Here is an 18,910-nt window from a genome sequence, read left to right as displayed (position 1 = left end):
CTGCCGAGCCTTGGGGGAAGCTTCGGATGACACTGGCTCTGTCATTGGAGTTCCTCCTTGCCCGGACCTTTCCTGCGCTGTCCTGTTCTCCTCCTGGTCCGTGACCAGCCTGCAAGGGCTGTGTAGGGCGCGCAGAGGGACAGGGTGGTCCGCGACCAGCCCATTGGGTCCGCCCGTGAAGGTGGGCTGTGTAGGGCGCCCTGAGAGACAGTGCCTATATCCATGCCTTGTGTTTTGCCTATTTGGATGTCAAGTTCTTTGTCATGGATGCCGTTGCATCAGCCCAGTGTCTTCGTCATGGATGCCGTTGCATCAACCCAGTGTCTTGTCATGGATGCCGTTGCATCAACCCAGTGTCTTTGTCATGGATGCAGTTGCATCAACCCAGTGTCTTGTCATGGATGCCGGTGCATCAACCCAGTGTCTTTTGTCAGGATGCCGTCGCATCATCCAAGTGTCTTGTCTGCGATGCCGCCGCATCGACCCTAGTCCTGTCATCGTGTCAAGGCCCGTCTGCCCTCAACCTCAGGCCAGGCCTGCTGCTCCATGCTGCTCACAGCAGGTCCGAAAGGGCTCGGAATGGTCGGAGGACCATTCAACTTCCAACATCCCTGGATGTTGGCCTTGGGAGCTTGCCGGCCTGGCAGAGGGTAAGACCGTCAACCATGCGGAGCCACCGTCAACCCTCGGCTCGGCCCTGAAGATCTGGGCCCGGGCTGAGGCCCAAGGGCACACTAAACACCCCGTTCTCAACAGCAATTATATCTTTTTTGAGATGCGGCGACCAGAATTGTACACAGTATTCAAGTTGCGGTCTCACCATGGAGCGATACAGAGGCATTATGACATTTTCCGTTTTGTTCACCATTCCCTTTCTAATGATTCCCAACATTCTGTTTGCTTTTTTGACTGCCGCAGCACACTGAACCGACGATTTCAATGTGTTATCCACTATGATGCCTAGATCTTTTTCCTGGGTGGTAGCTCCTAATATGGAACCCAACATTGTGTAATTATAGCATGGGTTATTTTTCCCTATATGCATCACCTTGCACTTATCCACATTAAATTTCATCTGCCATTTGGATGCCCCCTTTTTTAATTTTTCAATTTTTTAATATTTTAACATGGATTACTAGTGAGTCCTTTTCAATCAAGGAATTGTATTATTTTTGTTATAGTTTCAGACCACTAGTGTCTCGTTTTATTTAATTTTTTACTTTTCATTTTTATTATTATTTTTTATCTGTACCTTTTTTTATTTCATTCTTTAGGTTCTTTAGACCAATTAGAACAGCTTCCAGACCAATTAGAACAATGTACCTAGGTACCCTTTATGTACCCCCTGCTAAGTCAGCACTTAAGAAACGAGCCTTCTCGATAGCAGGTCCCATGCAATGGAACACTCTTCACCTAACTCTCCCAATGAAGAAGATGGAGAGGCTGAGGATTGTCTGGAAGCTGGAGTCTCTTTTGCTCGGAGCCGTGTGATTTTCTCTGCCCACTGCCTCTGAGCTCTGGGGGACATCCTCCTGCAGTCACGACTATTTGCCTGGCCATGATCCGGACCCAGAAATAAATAGCAATAGTTGTGGCCATCTGTGATGGACATTATTTGACTACAACTGCAATATTTAAAAACAGAGGTCTTTGTCTGAGCCATCAACCTAATAATTGAAGGTTGACCGACGTGCCGCAAATGCGCAGTAGAGACCAGCTCTACCGCGCATGTGCGGGCGAGCACGTCGGTCTCAGCCAGCGTCAGAAAAAAAAAAACATGGCAGCGTCGAGTGGCAGCGGCGGCGAGTGGCAGCGGCGGCGGCGGCGTCGGGTGGCAGCGGCGGCAGCGGCAGTGGCGGCCAGTAGCGAGGGAGGGAGGAGCGAGAGAGAGGGAGGGAGGGAGTGGGAGGGAGAGTGGGAGGGAGTGACTGAGTGAGAGGGAGGGACTGAGTGAAGGGGAGGGAGGGACTGAGTGAGAGGGAGGGAGGGATTGAGTGAGGGGGAGGACTGAGTGGGAGGGAGGGACTGAGTGAGAGGGAGGGAGGGGGAGGGACTGAGGGAGGGGGAGGGAGGAGTGAGTGATTGTGTGGGAGGGAGGGAGGGGGTGGGGAAGAGTGAGGGGAGAGGGAGAATGAGGGAGAGGTGAGAGACAAGGATGTGAGTAAGTGGAAGGGGGAGAGGGGGAGAATGAGGGAGAGGTGAGAGACAGGGATGTGAGTAAGTTGAAGGGTAAGAAAAGGTTGAAGGGTAAGAGCAGAGAAAAAGGGAGTGGAGGAGGGCTGAGGGGGAGAGGATGGGATTGAGAGAGGGTGGGGAGTGACTGAGGGAAGGGGAGAGAGGTGGGAGTGACTGAGGGAAGGGGAGGGAGGTGAGAGTGAGGGGAAGGAGGCAGTGGGAGACAGAGGGTGAGTAAGGACTGAGTGGAGGAAAGGGGAGGAGTGAACGAGGGGAAGGGGGAGAGAGGGAGAAAAAGTGTAGAAGGGTGCTGTGTGTTAGAAAATGGACTGAAAAAAAATGTAATGTAGCCCGTTTTAACGGGCTTAACGGCTTGTATAGCAATAAAAAGTGCTGTTTTGGGGTTGCTGAAGTGATAAAAATAGTTTGAAAAACTGAGGAGGAATCAAGAGACGAGATTCCAAGTCCATGCAAACTAAGGGGCCTTCTTGAGGGCTCATTCACTCAGGAACTAGCGTGCATGCCCAGTAGGGCATAAAGCCTGAAGCTTTGACAGACAGCTCCACCCTGATGACTTCACCCATGCAGCATGACTAATTAAGCCTGCTGATAGACGGAAAAAAATTCCGCCCAGAAGACCTCCCTAGAAGAACTGCTGCTTCCACTAGCAGCTATAAAGCCAGTACTGCCATTTTGACAGGTTCCCATCTCTCAGAGGGCCCTGCCCCGGGAATGATAGTGGAACTCCCTCTCTGGAGTAGGCTTCTTCCTGTGACATTGAGAGCCTGCTAGCAACACCCCACAAGCAATGGCTGAGCTCCTGCTTTGTCTCCCATTTCTGGCTCTTCATGGATGCCATCATGACCTCAAAGACAGGCCCACCAAAAGCAGCTCCTGCAGCTTGCCACTGACTTTCTCGCTGTGGAGAAAGGTCCCGATCCTCTTCTAATGCCTCTGCAATTGCCGTGGTTTAGCCAGCTGACTCCCACTCCTAAGCAGAAAACTCCTTTTTCTTTTATTGCTCACAAGAAAAAGTAATTACATTCAATACTTCCCTGAAGGAAGACAGATATTCTGCTCAGCCGCTCCCTGCTAGTGCTCCTCTTCACCCCTGCCAGGGTCTGGTCTCAGCCCTCCAGGAGCCACGAGGGGAGAAGGAAAACAGCGACTCATCAGGGCTGGAGGGGAACGGGGGAACCAGCACCACTGGCTATCGTTACCAGCACACACATACAGACATACACCAAAAAGACCAAGCCAGGAGAGGCCACCAACCCCCCCCCTGCTCATCCCTATTACACTTGAAAGTCTGCCCCAGAAAGCCAAAATGTCTTAGGAGCAATTTGTCCCCCAGACATCAGGGCTGCAGAATTTACACCTCCACTTCTGTTGGAAGCAGAGAAATACTGAAGTGCTGCATGCTTCATAGTGCCCTATCTCCATCTGCTGACAGGGGGAGCCAACCGGTCTGGTAAAAAAATAAAGAACATTTTTATGTGCAGAAAACAGGAAAATCTCATTCATTTTCAGAGAACTTAAAATTACTAAAGCAGATTCAACAAGTATATGCAGAGATCCTAATCATTTGAACATTTACCTATAAAAATTCAAATAAGCATCTTGCAGAACAGTTACTGACCTCATACTACATTCCACAATCTGCTCCAAGAAGCCTAAAACTGGACACCCAAATAGTAAGGATCTGAGGAGAAAATAAAACCTATGCCATCAGACCGTACCTGCTGAAGCAGCATGAGGGCCTCGTCTGGATCTCTCTGCAGCTTCCCCTCCCGCAGCATGCCGCAGAGGATGTCCGGTGGGTACAGGGTCAGGCCCCTTGCCATGTGAGTCTTGTACAGTGAGATGTGCTTTGCCTGAATGATGGCTGCCTTAACCTTGATTGAGTGACAGGTACCAATCAGATCTAGAAAAATGGGACCCTGGGAAAGTAGAGAACATTGCAAATCCTCCATCACTATCCAGGAAATCTCAGAATACAAACGGCATAAAATCATGGAAATGTGGGGCTGGAAGGGACCTTAAGGGATCCTCTGGTCAATCCTCTACTTTAAGACTGTCCTTAGGTCAGGGGTGGCGAACTCCGGTCCTCGAGGGCCACAAACAGGCCAGGTTTTCAGGATAACCACAATGAATATGCATGAGATAGTTGTGCATACATTGGAGGCAGAGCATGCAGATCTATCTCATGAATATTCATTGCGGATATCCTGAAAACCTGGCCTGTTTGTGGCCCTCGAGGACCAGAGTTTGCCACCTGTGCCTTAGGAGATCCCAGACAGATATTTGTTTAAGCAGCTCTTAAAGACCTCCAATGATGGAGGTTCCACTACTGCCCTGAATAAGCACCCTTACAGTGACCCTTCTAAACCTAACCTCAAACAACCTCATTTATATCCCTCACTCTTCTCTTTTGCAGGCTAAATAAACCCAAGCCATCCAATCTATCCTTGTAGGTCAGACTGGGTGCTATTCTCAAGCAGCCTGCCGAGGTGCAAAGTCTGCCCCTGATTTTGTAATTTACTCTTTATTAAACATTTCTCAATTTATAAATCAATATCACATTTCTGTGCGTTACATAGGCAATTCAATGTGAGAAGCAATAAAAGTTACATACATTATTAACCATTTCCTTTCTTTCACATTGAAAACTATAATGATTGGAGGCCTGATACTATACATATCTTTTATCGAATATAACTTCAAGGAGAGGGGGTTGTCAAATCTATATTATTGGACTGTACTACTACTGATTCAGGTGTTCCCAAATTAATCTCACTTTTATCCCTCAAAAAAGTTTGGAGATGAGAAGGTTCTGTAAATATATATTTTTTCCCCTGAAAATTGATAAAACACTTGCTCGGATATTTCAAATAAAAAGTTGCGCCTAATTCCAAGGTTTTACTTTTCAGGAGTAAAAATTGCTTCCTCCTAGCCTGGGTAGGCTTGGCGACGTCAGGAAATATAAAAACCTTCTGTCCACAGAATAGAATATCTTTATTTTTAAAGAATTTTACTAATATAGCTTCTTTATCCCTTTCTTGTACAAAAGAAACAAATAATGTTGCTCTCTTAGATATTATATCAATGGATTCTTCCAGAAAGGTGGAAACACCCAAGGTGTTGTCCACATCTCTACCATTAATTTCACTGGTTGGGGTTGGGAAATAATAAATTTTTGATATTAATGGGACTTCTTCACATGCTAAATTTTCCCTTAGATATTTTTGTAACATCTCATAAGGTGCTAACAATCTTGTAATAGGAAAGTTTACAAAACGAAGATTTTTAATCCTAAACATATTTTCTAGATTTTCCAACTCATTATGTATCATTACGTTATCAGATGTATGTAAATTTTCCATTAATTTAGCTTTTTGTAATTCCAAATTAATATTTCCCACTGATTTTTCTATATCCCCCAGTTTCTTCTCATGTTCCTGAATAGCAACTTTATTCCCATTAACAACCGCCGAAAGGGAGGAATTCATTAGGGAAACATTTGAGTCCACTTTCAACAGCATCCTCCACAGATCTCCCATGGTAATTTTAGATTCGTCCACGACAGCAGTTCGTAGACTATCTATTCTGATAGTTAAAGCCCCTCCACCTGCTTCTATCTCTGAGCAGGGAGGCGTCGCAATGTTCGGTGACTGAAGAATACTTTCAACGCCACTTACTTTTGCGCTGTCTTCAACTTCTGATCTTCTTCCTATGGGCTGTGGAGGGGTCGGTCCCGTGCCAGGACTTAAAGAGACATCCGAAGTGTCTCTATTCGAGTCCTCCTGTGGCATATTAAACCTGGAAACATGAGCGTCCATCGGGCCAAATACCTGTAGAGCCGGAGATGAGGTCACGAGTTTCGCCTTCCTTTTCCGCCCCATAGATTATCCAAACTCCGAACTCCAAAACGACAAAGGCGATCAAAGCCGATCTAAGCCGCGCGCGCCCCTTCGGCGCGCGCGGCTTAGGCGACGCGCCGGCGGCTACTACGCGCCGCTACGACGCAGGCTTTTCAACTCGCGGTCCTCAGCTGATGATGTCACGGGAGCCCCGCAGGTGCAGGCAGTTCTTTCTCTCTCCCTCAAATCAGCTGGGCAGGCTAGCGGCAGCCCCCTCTCAGCAAAACAGGCAGGCCCCGCTCTCACCTTCACTCCGCGGGCTTTTTCAACTCGCGGTCCTCAGCTGATGATGTCACGGGAGCCCCGCAGGTGCAGGCAGTTCTTTCTCTCTCCCTCAAATCAGCTGGGCAGGCTAGCGGCAGCCCCCTCTCAGCAAAACAGGCAGGCCCCGCTCTCACCTTCACTCCGCGGGCTTTTCAACTCGCGGTCCTCAGCTGATGATGTCACGGGAGCCCCGCAGGTGCAGGCAGTTCTTTCTCTCTCCCTCAAATCAGCTGGGCAGGCTAGCGGCAGCCCCCTCTCAGCAAAACAGGCAGGCCCCGCTCTCACCTTCACTCCGCGGGCTTTTCAACTCGCGGTCCTCAGCTGATGATGTCACGGGAGCCCCGCAGGTGCAGGCAGTTCTTTCTCTCTCCCTCAAATCAGCTGGGCAGGCTAGCGGCAGCCCCCTCTCAGCAAAACAGGCAGGCCCCGCTCTCACCTTCACTCCGCGGGCTTTTCAACTCGCGGTCCTCAGCTGATGATGTCACGGGAGCCCCGCAGGTGCAGGCAGTTCTTTCTCTCTCCCTCAAATCAGCTGGGCAGGCTAGCGGCAGCCCCCTCTCAGCAAAACAGGCAGGCCCCGCTCTCACCTTCACTCCGCGGGCTTTTCAACTCGCGGGTCCTCAGCTGATGATGTCACGGGAGCCCCGCAGGTGCAGGCAGTTCTTTCTCTCTCCCTCAAATCAGCTGGGCAGGCTAGCGGCAGCCCCCTCTCAGCAAAACAGGCAGGCCCCCTGCCCCTGATTTTGAAAGGGAAAATACCATAGGTACAAGGCACTCATGGACTTTTTCTGCAGCCTGATTTTCGATGGAACACAATGTGCAGAGATTTCAAAATCCAATCTTTGCATTTGTTTTCCAACTCCTCTTCTCCCCTCAATCCCGGGTGATGTGGAACTCCACACGGACTCTTAGCCGGAGTTTCCAGATCTACAAGTTTAGTCTGTTTTGTTCTCATCTGGCCTTTATCCAGTTTCTGCATGTTCTTCCTGGAGTGACACAATATTTCAGCAGAGGCCTTACCAGCGCTGAGCATCTTGGGAGAATTATTACAAGAAAAGCTCTTGCGCTTCAAAAATGCCAGTAGAGTCTCAGCTTTCCTTGTCATCGCCTTACACAGCTGAAGCTTCCTTCAGATCTTTTCCCACACTCGTTCCCAGCTTTACCTGTAAGCATTTGATTTATCTTTCCCGAGTGCCTGTCTGCCCACTGCGCAGGTGCTTAGTAGGAAACATGGCTGCCACTGAGCCATCATGCTGATCAGAGTTGAAAATATTGAAAAGGGGAAGAGAAAGTCCTTGTGATCACCAGCAGTTAAATGTTTGAGAGTACCAATGTAGGTTAATCTGAGCAGGATCATGCAGTAAACCAAGAGCAGAAAGCAGAGTGACAGATGTTCTCCTCTCAGACAGCGGTTTCCAGCCACTCAGAATCCTTACTTTGCACTTTTTTTAGTGCCCTAATGGGAAACCTCATCATGCTATGTCAGTCCTTGGAAGGGCAAACGTGTAGAATGAGCCCATAAGCCCTCTGGAATTTCACGACCTCCAGTAATGTAAGTGGACCCAATCACCTCTTTCAACCAATGAGCAATAGTAGCCTTACAAACTTTGAAACCTCACTTCACACCACTCCACAAAACAAGAAGTTGGTCAGACCTCCTGAAATCATTCATCAATAGAGCTCGCCGAACATCTAACCACTTGAGCTCCTTCGCATGTGGAGCGGATGCATCTACCGTTGGAAAGGCTGGATGCTACAGTTTGGTTTACATGAAATGCAGAAACTACTTTCAGCAAAAAAGAAGGTACTGTCCTCAATTAAACCCCTGAATTCGAAATTTGAAGGAAGGGGTCCCAACCGGACAAAGGGGATGGAACAGCTCCCCTATGAGGAAAGGCTGAAGAGGTTAGGGCTGTTCAGCTTGGAGAAGAGACGGATGAGGGGGGATATGATAGAGGTCTTTAAGATCATGAGAGGTCTTGAACGAGTAGATGTGACTCGGTTATTTTCACTTTCGAATAATAGAAGGACTAGGGGACATTCCATGAAGTTAGCAAGTAGCACATTTAAGACTAATTGGAGAAAATTCTTTTTCACTCAATGCACAATAAAGCTCTGGAATTTGTTGCCAGAGGATGTGGTTAGTGCAGTTAGTGTAGCTGGGTTCAAAAAAGGTTTGGATAAGTTCTTGGAGGAGAAGTCCATTAATGGCTATTAATCAAGCTTATTTAGGGAATAGCCACTGCTATTAATTGCATCAGTAGCATGGGATCTTCTTAGTGTTTGGATAATTGCCAGGTTCTTATAGCCTGGATTGGCCACTGTTGGAAACAGGATGCTGGGCTTGATGGACCCTTGGTCTGACCCAGCATGGAAATTTCTTATGTTCTTATTCCACAAAGAAAGAAAAATAAGATTCCCGAAGGAACAACATAAGAAGCTAAGAAGGGTAACCGCAGGTTCAGCTGCCTGCATCTGCTGAAGACAAATACTGAAGGGCTGCAGGGTAGGCTCTGTCCTGATATAGGACACCCTTTCAGTTTTGGTCTGTCTCCATCTGCTGGACAGGAGGCTCAACCCACGGTCTGGACTAATCTGGGTATGTACAGGGAATGCCATTTTGCCTCCGGCGGACCCACCGATGAGCCCTCTTCCCTGTCGGAGCACCCCGCACAAAGGCCCTGTCAATTGAGCCTCGCACAAGCAAAGCCACAGGCCCTGCAAGCCGACCTGCGGGTCATCACACCGGAGAGGGGGACTGCCTGTGCCAGAAATAAACCTACCTTGCTCTAAGATCAGACCCTCCCCCCCCCACACACACACCAAAGCCTGAAAAGAGGAGGAAGCCACCAGCACAACAAGCCTTGCCTGTTTTCAAAACTTCTGCTTCTGACTTTTTTCTTTTTTTAAACAAAAACTTTATTATGGCGGCACTAGCCTAGATCTAAAGTAAGAAGAATAGAGTGCCTCATAGAGAAAAAACGGGTATCGGAGCCTGCAGCACCAGAGCGGCCTCGTGAAGGGGAGGGATCAGGACCACCAGATTTACACCCCATGGGTGCACAGGTCGAGCACACAAAAAGGTCCCTGACTCCCAGCTCGCCTGCCTCGACTGGACAGGGAAGAACCTCTTAGGATTCCAAAAAGAAAAAAGACCCCGGGAGGAAGGCTCAAAAACTGCCCAAACCACAGAACTGCAGGTTTAGCACCATCTACCATCTGCTGGAGACAGAGAAATACTGAGGAACTGCAGGTTTAGCACCATCTACCATCTGCTGGAGACAGAGAAATACTGAGGAACTGCAGGTTTAGCACCATCTACCATCTGCTGGAGACAGAGAAATACTGAGGAACTGCAGGTTTAGCACCATCTACCATCTGCTGGACACAGAGAAATACTGAGGAACTGCAGGTTTAGCACCATCTACCATCTGCTGGACACAGAGAAATACTGAGGAACTGCAGGTTTAGCGCCATCTACCATCTGCTGGAGACAGAGAAATACTGAGGAACAGAAGGTGGCACTGGGGTTTCTGAAACTTTCTCTTTCTTCGTCTGCTGGCAGGAGTCTGGACTGATCCGGGTACATACAGGGAATGGCAGCACATGGCAACTTTTACTCCTCCACGAATGCGAACTGTGCAAACTTGCATGCATTTTTAAATGGGCAGAAGAGCGCAGTTCCCAGACAGACCAGGTCACAGAGGTAAACGGCTCTGCAAATTGTCTATTCCAAATCCACTACAAGAAATCAATCTGAATCTCTGCACTGTCACACACTATTCAGATTCTGTACCCCACAATGAGTCCTAATCCCTGCCCTGTTATATACTCTACAGGTTCTAAGTGTGACTCATAATCTGAATCCCTGCACTGTCACACACTATACAGATTCTGTTCCCCACAGTGAGTCCTAATCCCTGCCCTGTTATATACTCTACAGGTTCTAAGTGTGCCTCATAGAGAATCTGAATCCCTGCATTGTCACACACTATTCAGATTCTGTACCCCACAGTGAGTCCTAATCCCTGTTCTGTTATATACTCTACAGGTTCTAAGTGTGTCCCATAGTGAATCTCAATCCCTGCATTGTCACACACTCTTTAGAGTGTGCCACAATGAGTCCTAATCCCTATCCTGTTATATACTTTACAAGTTCTAAGTGTCCCGTAGTGAATCTGAATCCCTGCGCTGTTATATACTCTACAGATTCTGTACTGCACAGTGAGTCCTAGTCCCTGCCCCGTTATATACTCTACAGGTTCTAGGTGTGTCCCATAGTGAATCTGAATCCCTGCACTGTCACACACTATAGAGATTATGTATCCCACAATGAGTCCTAATCCCTGTTCTGTTATATACTCTACAGGTTCTAAGTGTGTCCCATAGTGAATCTGAATCCCTGCACTGTTATATACTCACAGATTCTGTACTGCACAGTGAGTCCTAATACCTATCCTGTTATATACTTTACAAGTTCTAAGTGTCCCGTAGTGAATCTGAATCCCTGCAGTTATATACTCACAGATTCTGTACTGCACAGTGAGTCCTAATCCCTATCCTGTTATATAATTTACAAGTTCTAAGTGTGTCCCGTAGTGAATCTGAATCCCTGCACTGTTATATACTCACAGATTCTGTACTGCACAGTGAGTCCTAATCCCTGCACTGTTATATACTTTACAAGTTCTAAGTGTGTCCCGTAGTGAATCTGAATCCCTGCGCTGTTATATAATCTACAGATTCTGTACTGCACAGTGAGTCCTAGTCCCTGCCCTGTTATATACTCTACAGGTTCTAAGTGTGTCCCGTAGTGAATCTCAATCCCTGCACTGACACACACTCTTTAGATTCTGTATCCCACTGTGAGTCCTAATCCCTGCCCTGTTATATACTTTACAAGTTCTAAGTGTGTCCCATACGGAATCTGAATCTCTGCACTGTCACACACTATTCAGATTCTGTACCCCACAGTGAATCCTAATCCCTGTTCTGTTATATACTCTACAGGTTCTAAGTGTGACTCATAGAGAATCTGAATCCCTGCACTGTCACACACTATACAGATTATGTACCCCACAGTGAGTCCTAATCCCTATTCTGTTATATACTCTACAAGTTCTAAGTGTCCCGTAGTGAATCTGAATCCCTGCACTGTTATATACTCACAGATTCTGTACTGCACAGTGAGTCCTTATCCCTATCCTGTTATATACTTTACAAGTTCTAAGTGTCCCGTAGTGAATCTGAATCCCTGCACTGTTATATACTCACAGATTCTGTACTGCACAGTGAGTCCTAATCCCTGCACTGTTATATACTTTACAAGTTCTAAGTGTGTCCCGTAGTGAATCTGAATCCCTGCACTGTTATATACTCACAGATTCTGTACTGCACAGTGAGTCCTAATCCCTATCCTGTTATATACTCTACAGGTTCTAAGTGTGTCCCATAGTGAATCTCAATCCCTGCACTGACACACACTCTTTAGATTCTGTATCCCACAGTGAGTCCTAATCCCTGCCCTATTATATACTTTACAAGTTCTAAGTGTCCCGTAGTGAATCTGAATCCCTGCGCTGTTATATACTCACAGATTCTGTACTGCACAGTGAGTCCTAATCCCTATCCTGTTATATACTCTACAGGTTCTAAGTGTGTCCCATAGTGAATCTCAATCCCTGCACTGACACACACTCTTTAGATTCTGTATCCCACAGTGAGTCCTAATCCCTGCCCTATTATATACTTTACAAGTTCTAAGTGTCCCGTAGTGAATCTGAATCCCTGCGCTGTTATATACTCACAGATTCTGTACTGCACAGTGAGTCCTAATCCCTATCCTGTTATATACTCTACAGGTTCTAAGTGTGTCCCGTAGTGAATCTGAATCCCTGCACTGTTATATACTCTACAGATTCTGTACTGCACAGTGAGTCCTAATCCCTGCCCTGTTATATGCTCTACAGGTTCTAAGTGTGTCCCATAGTGAATCTCAATCCCTGCACTGACACACACTCTTTAGATTCTGTATCCCACAGTGAGTCCTAATCCCTGCCCTATTATATACTTTACAAGTTCTAAGTGTGTCCCGTAGTGAATCTGAATCCCTGCGCTGTTATATACTCTACAGATTCTGTACTGCACCGTGAGTCCTAGTCCCTGCCCCGTTATATACCATACAGCAGTGAACAAACTCTGAAGTGTGGAAGCTCGGGGAAAGAAGCATTGCAAGTTGTGCATGGTAAGGAGTAAAGTGGCTGGAAAGAGTATTTCCGTTGGCTTCCCCTTTACCTGGTGGTGAATGAGGCAGACCGCTCTCCGGTAGTAACTCATAGGGTGTTTGGGGTGGAAGGACACTTTCAGGATCTGTGAAGAGTTCCCTTTCAGGATCCCAGCAGGATGGTCCACAGAGAAGGTGCTCTGCTTGCAATCAATGAGAAACTGGTAATATGCAGGGATGCTCGAGGCGTTGCTGATTTTCAGAGTGCACATCTTCTGCTCCCCAAGGTTTATGAGACCAAAGTTAAGCTGAGGATACTGCAGTGACATCGATGGACCTGGAACAGCAAGGAATTCAGGAGGGATTTTATTTAATTGAGCAGTCTTCCTAAAGGAAAATTAGTTTCTTACCTGATAATTTTCGTTCCTGTAGTACCAAGGATCAGTCCAGGACACCTGGGTTGTGACTCCGCACCAGTAGATGGAGACAGACTAAAACTTGTGGGCGGAGCCATATATGCCCCTGTGCCAGTCACAGCCCCTCAGTCATACGGAATGTCAAAGTAGAACATAACCAGAGAACCAAACTAGCTAGTAACCACACACAAAACGGGGAAGAACACCCCTTCTGGAAACAGACTCCCCAACCGAGAGAGCGAACAAGCGGAACAGAGTAAGTGAGAACAATGAGCGGACTCTCCATTACTTCAGCGCAGCACTGCGGGCGGGATCCTGGACTGATCCTTGGTACTACAGGAACGAAAATTATCAGGTAAGAAACTAATTTTCCTTTCCCTGTACGTACCAGGATCAGTCCAGGACACCTGGGATGTACCAGAGCCATCTTACCGAGGGTGGGAAGCAGAGAGTCCCGCACGGAGTACCCTCTCTCCAAAACCCCCGGCAGTGTCTTGAACATCCAGCCGGTAATGACGTGTAAAGGTATGCAACGACTTCCAAGTAGCCGCCCTGCAAATCTCCTGGGGCGACACCTGAGAATCCTCTGCCCAGGAAGCAGCATGGGCACGAGTAGAATGTGCTCGGAGACCCTGCGGCACAGACTTTCCTCGTACTATGTACGCCGAACCAATGGCCTCCTTGAGCCAGCGTGCAATCGTAGCCCGGGAAGTCGGACCCCCACGCTTTGGGCCTGAGAACAAAACAAAAAGATGATCCGTAACCCGGAACGGATTGGTGACCTCTAGAGGACTGCCCTCCGGACATCCAACTTCCGCAACTCCTGCATCTGTGGCAGCGACGCATCGTGAATGGGAAAAGCTGGAAGCTCAATGGACTGATTCACGTGGAAGGCCGAAACCACCTTGGGCAAGAAAGAAGGGACCGTCCGCAAAGAGATTCCAGAATCCGAGATCCGAAGGAACGGAGACGCGACGCGCCGATGCAATAGCAACAAGGAAAACTACCATTAACGTAAGATCCTTGAGCGTTGCCCGTTTAATGGGCTCGAAAGGAGACGAGCACAACGCGGAGAGTACCCAGTTGAGATTCCATGACGGACAGGGATGGCGCAATGGAGGACGAAGATGTTTAGCCCCCCTGAGAAAACGCGCAACATCCGAATGCAAGGCCAGGGAACCCCTGTGCCCCTTGCCCCTCAGACAGCCAAGAGCCGCCACCTGTACTCTCCACATTGCGCTCTGCGCACCATTCGTCGAAGACTACCCAGACGCGAACATAAGTCATAGAGGTAGATGACATTCTGGCCCGCAACAACGTAGCGACTACCCCATCCGAATAACCTTTTCTCTTCAAGCGCTGCCTCTCAAAAGCCATGCCGCGAGACAGAAGTGATCCGCATCCGCCGAACAAACGGGGCCTTGACGGAGGAGGCCCGGAAACCCCTGGAAGCGAAGGGGAGACGCTATCGACAAATGGATGAGGTCTGCGAACCACGGTCGCCGCGGCCATTCTGGCGCTACCAAGATTACACTTGCCGGATGTAATTCGATGCGCCGAAGAATCTTGCCGATCATCGGGCAAGGAGGGAACACGTACAGCAGGACATTCGTCGGCCACGGAAGGACCAACGCGTCGACGCCTTCGGCCCCTCTCTCTCTCTGACGGCTGTAAAACCTGGGCGCCTTGGCATTCTGCCAGGTAGCCATGAGGTCCATATGAGGCATCCCCCACTTTTGGCAGATCAGCTGAAAAGCCTCCGGCGCCAGCTCCCACTCTCCGGGATCCAGATGATGACAGCTGAGAAAATCCGCCTGAACGTTGTCGACTCCGGCCATGTGAGACGCCGCTAGGTCGCTGAGATTGCGCTCTGCCCAAGCTAGCAAGAGCTGCGCCTCCTCTGCCATGACAGGACTCCTTGTTCCCCCTTGGCGATTGATGTAGGATACGGTGGTGGCATTGTCCGACAACACCCGAACCGCCTTTCCCCGTATCAGCGGCAGAAAGGACTGTAGAGCCAGACGCACTGCCCGGGTCTCCAGACGATTGATGGACCACTGAGTCTGGGACGAGGGCCACCTGCCCTGTACCGACCTGCCTAGGCAGACTGCTCCCCAGCCGGAGAGACTGGCATCCGTGGTTACCACCGTCCAGTTGGGCACCAGGAGAGACACTCCGCAAGTCAAGTGGTCTGCTTCTAGCCACCAGAGGAGGCTGTCCCGTGCCTGGTCCGTAAGCGGAAGTGGCAGATGAAACTCCTCCGACACCGGCTTCCAACGGGAAAGCAACGCTGATTGCAAAGGGCGCAGATGAGCAAAAGCCCAAGGGACCAACGCTAGAGTTGAAGCCATAGAACCCAAAACCGTCAGATAATCGGAGACCAGTGGAAACCGCAGTGACAACAATCGGCGTACCTGACACTGAAGCTTGCGAACTCTGTCCATGGACAGGAACACTTTGCCCTTCCTGGTATCGAACAGAGCCCCCCAGGTACTCCAGAGACCGAGTGGGAACTAGGTGGCTCTTGCTGAGGTTCACCACCCATCCCAGGGATCGCAAGAGAGCGAGAACCCTGTTGACTGCCTGCCGGCACTGAGTCTCGGATTTGGCTCGAATCAGCCAATCGTCCAAGTAGGGGTGTACCATCAACCCCTCCCTCCGGAGCTGAGCAGCGACCACCACCATCACCTTGGTGAATGTCCAGGGAGCCGTGGCCAGGCCGAAGGGAAGGGCTCGGAACTGATAATGTCGGCCCAGGATACAGAACCTGAGGAATCGATGGTAAAACGGCTGGATGCCGATGTGAAGGTACGCCTCCGTGAGATCCAAGGATGCCAGGAATTCGCCGGGCCGGACTGAGGCAATTACCGACCGAATAGTCTCCATTTTGAAGCGTGGAATGCGAAAGCATCTGTGTACACCTTTCAGATCCAAGATTGGTCTTGCGGTGCCGTCCTTCTTTGGCACGATGAAGTAAATGGAGTAACGGCCGAAGCCCTGCTGCCCTATGGGCACGGGGGAAATTGCCCCTAAGGATTGCAGGCGTTGGAGGGTACCCTTTACCGCTGCGCGCTTTTTTTGGGGCACTTGCATGGCGACACCAGAAACTTGTCGAATGGGATCCGTGCAAAATCTAACGCGTAACCGTGACTTATCACGTCGAGAACCCACTGGTCCGACGTTATTTTGGCCCATTCCTCGGCCAACAACTGCAGCCGAGCTCCCACGTTTGGGACGAACGACCGCAGCTGCTGAGAGGGATGGACCGGCCGCATCTCATTGGGAGGATTTTGGACCCGCGCCTCCCGGGGCTCCTGCCGACCGAATCCTTTCCCTCGAAAGGACTGGGACCAAGAGGACGACCGTGAGGGCCCCGAACGGTAAGAAGAGCCAGCGGCCCTCTGCGGACGGGATCTCCTGCCGCCGTGGAAGCGGGAACGGCCCGAGAAAGAAGACCGAGATCTAGACCGGTTCTCCGGCAGCCTGAACGCCCTATTCTCACCGAGGGACAACATCAACTCATCCAATTCCTTGCCAAACAACAACTTTCCTTTGAACGGCAGGGCCCCTAAATGGGCCTTGGATGAACCGTCCGCCGCCCAGTTACGAAGCCAGAGGAGCCGACGAGTCGACACCGCCGAAACCATAGATCTAGCCGAAGTACGAAGGAGATCCTGGAGCGCATCAGCACTATAAGCAATCGCCGCCTCAAACTGATCAGCTTGCCTGGCCTCCCCTTCCGAGAGACCTGCATTAGCCTTCAGATGCTGTGCCCAGCGCAGGCTGGCCCGCATAGCGAAATTACTACAAATGGCTGCACGGACCCCTAAAGCAGACACCTCAAAAATTTTCTTTAGTTGTACCTCCAGCTTCCTGTCCTGGATATCTTTGAGAGCCGTGGCTCCCGTAACAGGAATCGTCGACCGCTTCGTTACGGCGGACACCGCCGAATCCACTTTCGGCAGACGGAGCAGTTCCAGCGCCTCCTCAGGCAACGGGTAAAGTTTATCCATGGCCTTGCTCACCTTGAGACCCAGCTCCGGAGTGTCCCACTCCTGAGACAGGATGTCCGAGGCCGTAAAGATGAACGGAAAAACCACTGCGGGCCCCGTGAGACCCAGGAGAACTGGGTCCATATTAGCCCCCTGTCTGGGCACCACCGCAGGCGCTTCCACCCCCAGCTCCTGGAGTATAGCCGGGATAAGCGGGGACAGTTCCTCCCTATGGAACAAGCGAACCACCTTGGGGTCGTCCCCCTCGACGGCAGGATTTCCTTTTCCCGCCTCTGGCTGAGCCGGCCCTTCATCCGGCGCCCCATCAGCCCCCTCCAGAGGCTCTTCGGCCGGGTCATCCTCTCCCTGAGAGGAAGAGCTTGAGTCCGTGTCCTGCGGAACACCCCGCAAGGGACGGCTTCGTCGCATGGCGCCCCCATCAGGGGCCGTGATAGATTTCCTCTTCCGGGATCTGGTGGATCTACCAGATCCCTTCGCCGCACCTGTCTTCCTGGCTTTACTGCGGCGTTTGCATTTTAAAATCATTCGCAATAAAAGCGCGAAATCTGAGGAGTAGGAAGACCCGGAGCCGGACTCCCCGGATCCGGAATGCGCAGGAGACCCCGCTCCCCCGGGGCACCCCCGGCGGGTCGCCGTTGTGAAGAAAGCGCGGGAGGCAAGCCGCCATCTTCTGCTGCCTCCCTCGTGGCTTCCCGGCCTGTTGCTAAAATGGCCGCCACTCCCGCGCTGAGCAGGAAAGGGTCCCCCGGGCCTGCAGCGACGGCCGATTCGCGCGCCGGCAATCGCAGCGCCCTAGCCCAGACCCCCGGAGCGCCCCCCGACGAACCCTCGCCGCCAGAGACGCAGACGGAGCAAACTCCGTCTCTAGAGAGCCGCGCGCGCGCAGAGCCGCAGGAGCGGCAAGCCGAGCCTCTCGGCATGCCACGAGCCGCACAAAAGAGGAGGAAAAAAATAATAAAAGCAATTAAATTAAAATAATCGCAGCGGAAGCGCACCAACAGCCCCCCCCCCCCCCCCCGAAGGAACGGAGAGCCGGCACTGAATGGAAACAGGAGCCGCAGCAAAATAAAAGCAGCCAAAACTTTTTTTTTTTTTTTTTTTACTACTGCCGCTGTCCTCGGTCCTGAGGCCTGTGTTCCAGCAGGGGTGAGTGAACCGGGCTCCCCGGTGTCACCCCCGACGCTGCTACTGCAAAAAGCGGGTCCTCGACCCTAGCAGCGGCCTCAACCAGGGGGGGATGGTCCCCTCAGGACTTTCAAAACCCCCCTGGGAGGCAGGACCAGCGGGAATCCAAATAGAACAGAAAATAGCTTTTAACAGTAAGACAAACTAACTAACCAAAGAACCCTGACGATAAGAAAAAACCCCAGGGAACCAGGGCTGTGACCAAACCTGCACCATCTACTGGAGACAGAGTAAGACTGAGGGGCTGTGACTGGCACAGGGGCATATATGGCTCCGCCCACAAGTTTTAGTCTGTCTCCATCTACTGGTGCGGAGTCACAACCCAGGTGTCCTGGACAGATCCTGGTATGTACAGGGAACTACAATTACCCTGCCACAGAGAGCCCAGGGCAAACCTTTAGCATTTGTTCCCTCAAAGCTCCTCTGCCTCCTTTACCCCTTCCCAGGCCTGTCCCTCCTGCTCCCCCCAACATTGCCTCCTCTCACATCTCCATCTCTCCCCTCACCTCATGCCACCTCACCTCTTTTGTCTGGTGAGGAGGCTGGAGGTGACAGAAACAATAGGAGGGAAAGCCAGTAAGGGGCCTGTCAGGGAGTGTGTGCTCACAGGCCCTGCAGGGGCCACACCCATTGATAAATAGGAGGGAAAGTCAGTAAGGGGCCTGTCAGGGAGTGTGTGCTCCAGGCCCTGCAGGGGCCACACCCATTGAGAAA

General features: G+C 50.4%; 1 protein-coding gene across 3 annotated transcripts in view; it reads right to left on the bottom strand.

The window, feature by feature from the left end:
• Nucleotides 1-18,910, bottom strand: part of CFAP65 (cilia and flagella associated protein 65) — a 401,443-nt gene that overhangs the window by 307,343 nt on the left and 75,190 nt on the right. For all 3 annotated transcript variants that reach the window (XM_029605027.1, XM_029605028.1, XM_029605029.1), the window contains exons 9-10: nt 12,654-12,919; nt 3,915-4,115 (exon numbers count right to left, since the gene is read on the bottom strand). In XM_029605027.1, coding sequence (XP_029460887.1) covers nt 3,915-4,115; nt 12,654-12,919 — 467 coding nt within the window. The remainder of the gene's footprint in view (nt 1-3,914; nt 4,116-12,653; nt 12,920-18,910) is intronic.

This window comes from Rhinatrema bivittatum, chromosome 6, assembly GCF_901001135.1.
Source record: "Rhinatrema bivittatum chromosome 6, aRhiBiv1.1, whole genome shotgun sequence".
Taxonomy (NCBI): domain Eukaryota; kingdom Metazoa; phylum Chordata; class Amphibia; order Gymnophiona; family Rhinatrematidae; genus Rhinatrema; species Rhinatrema bivittatum.
Note: the sequence above shows the minus strand (reverse complement) of the source record. Positions and strands in the feature narration are given on the sequence as shown.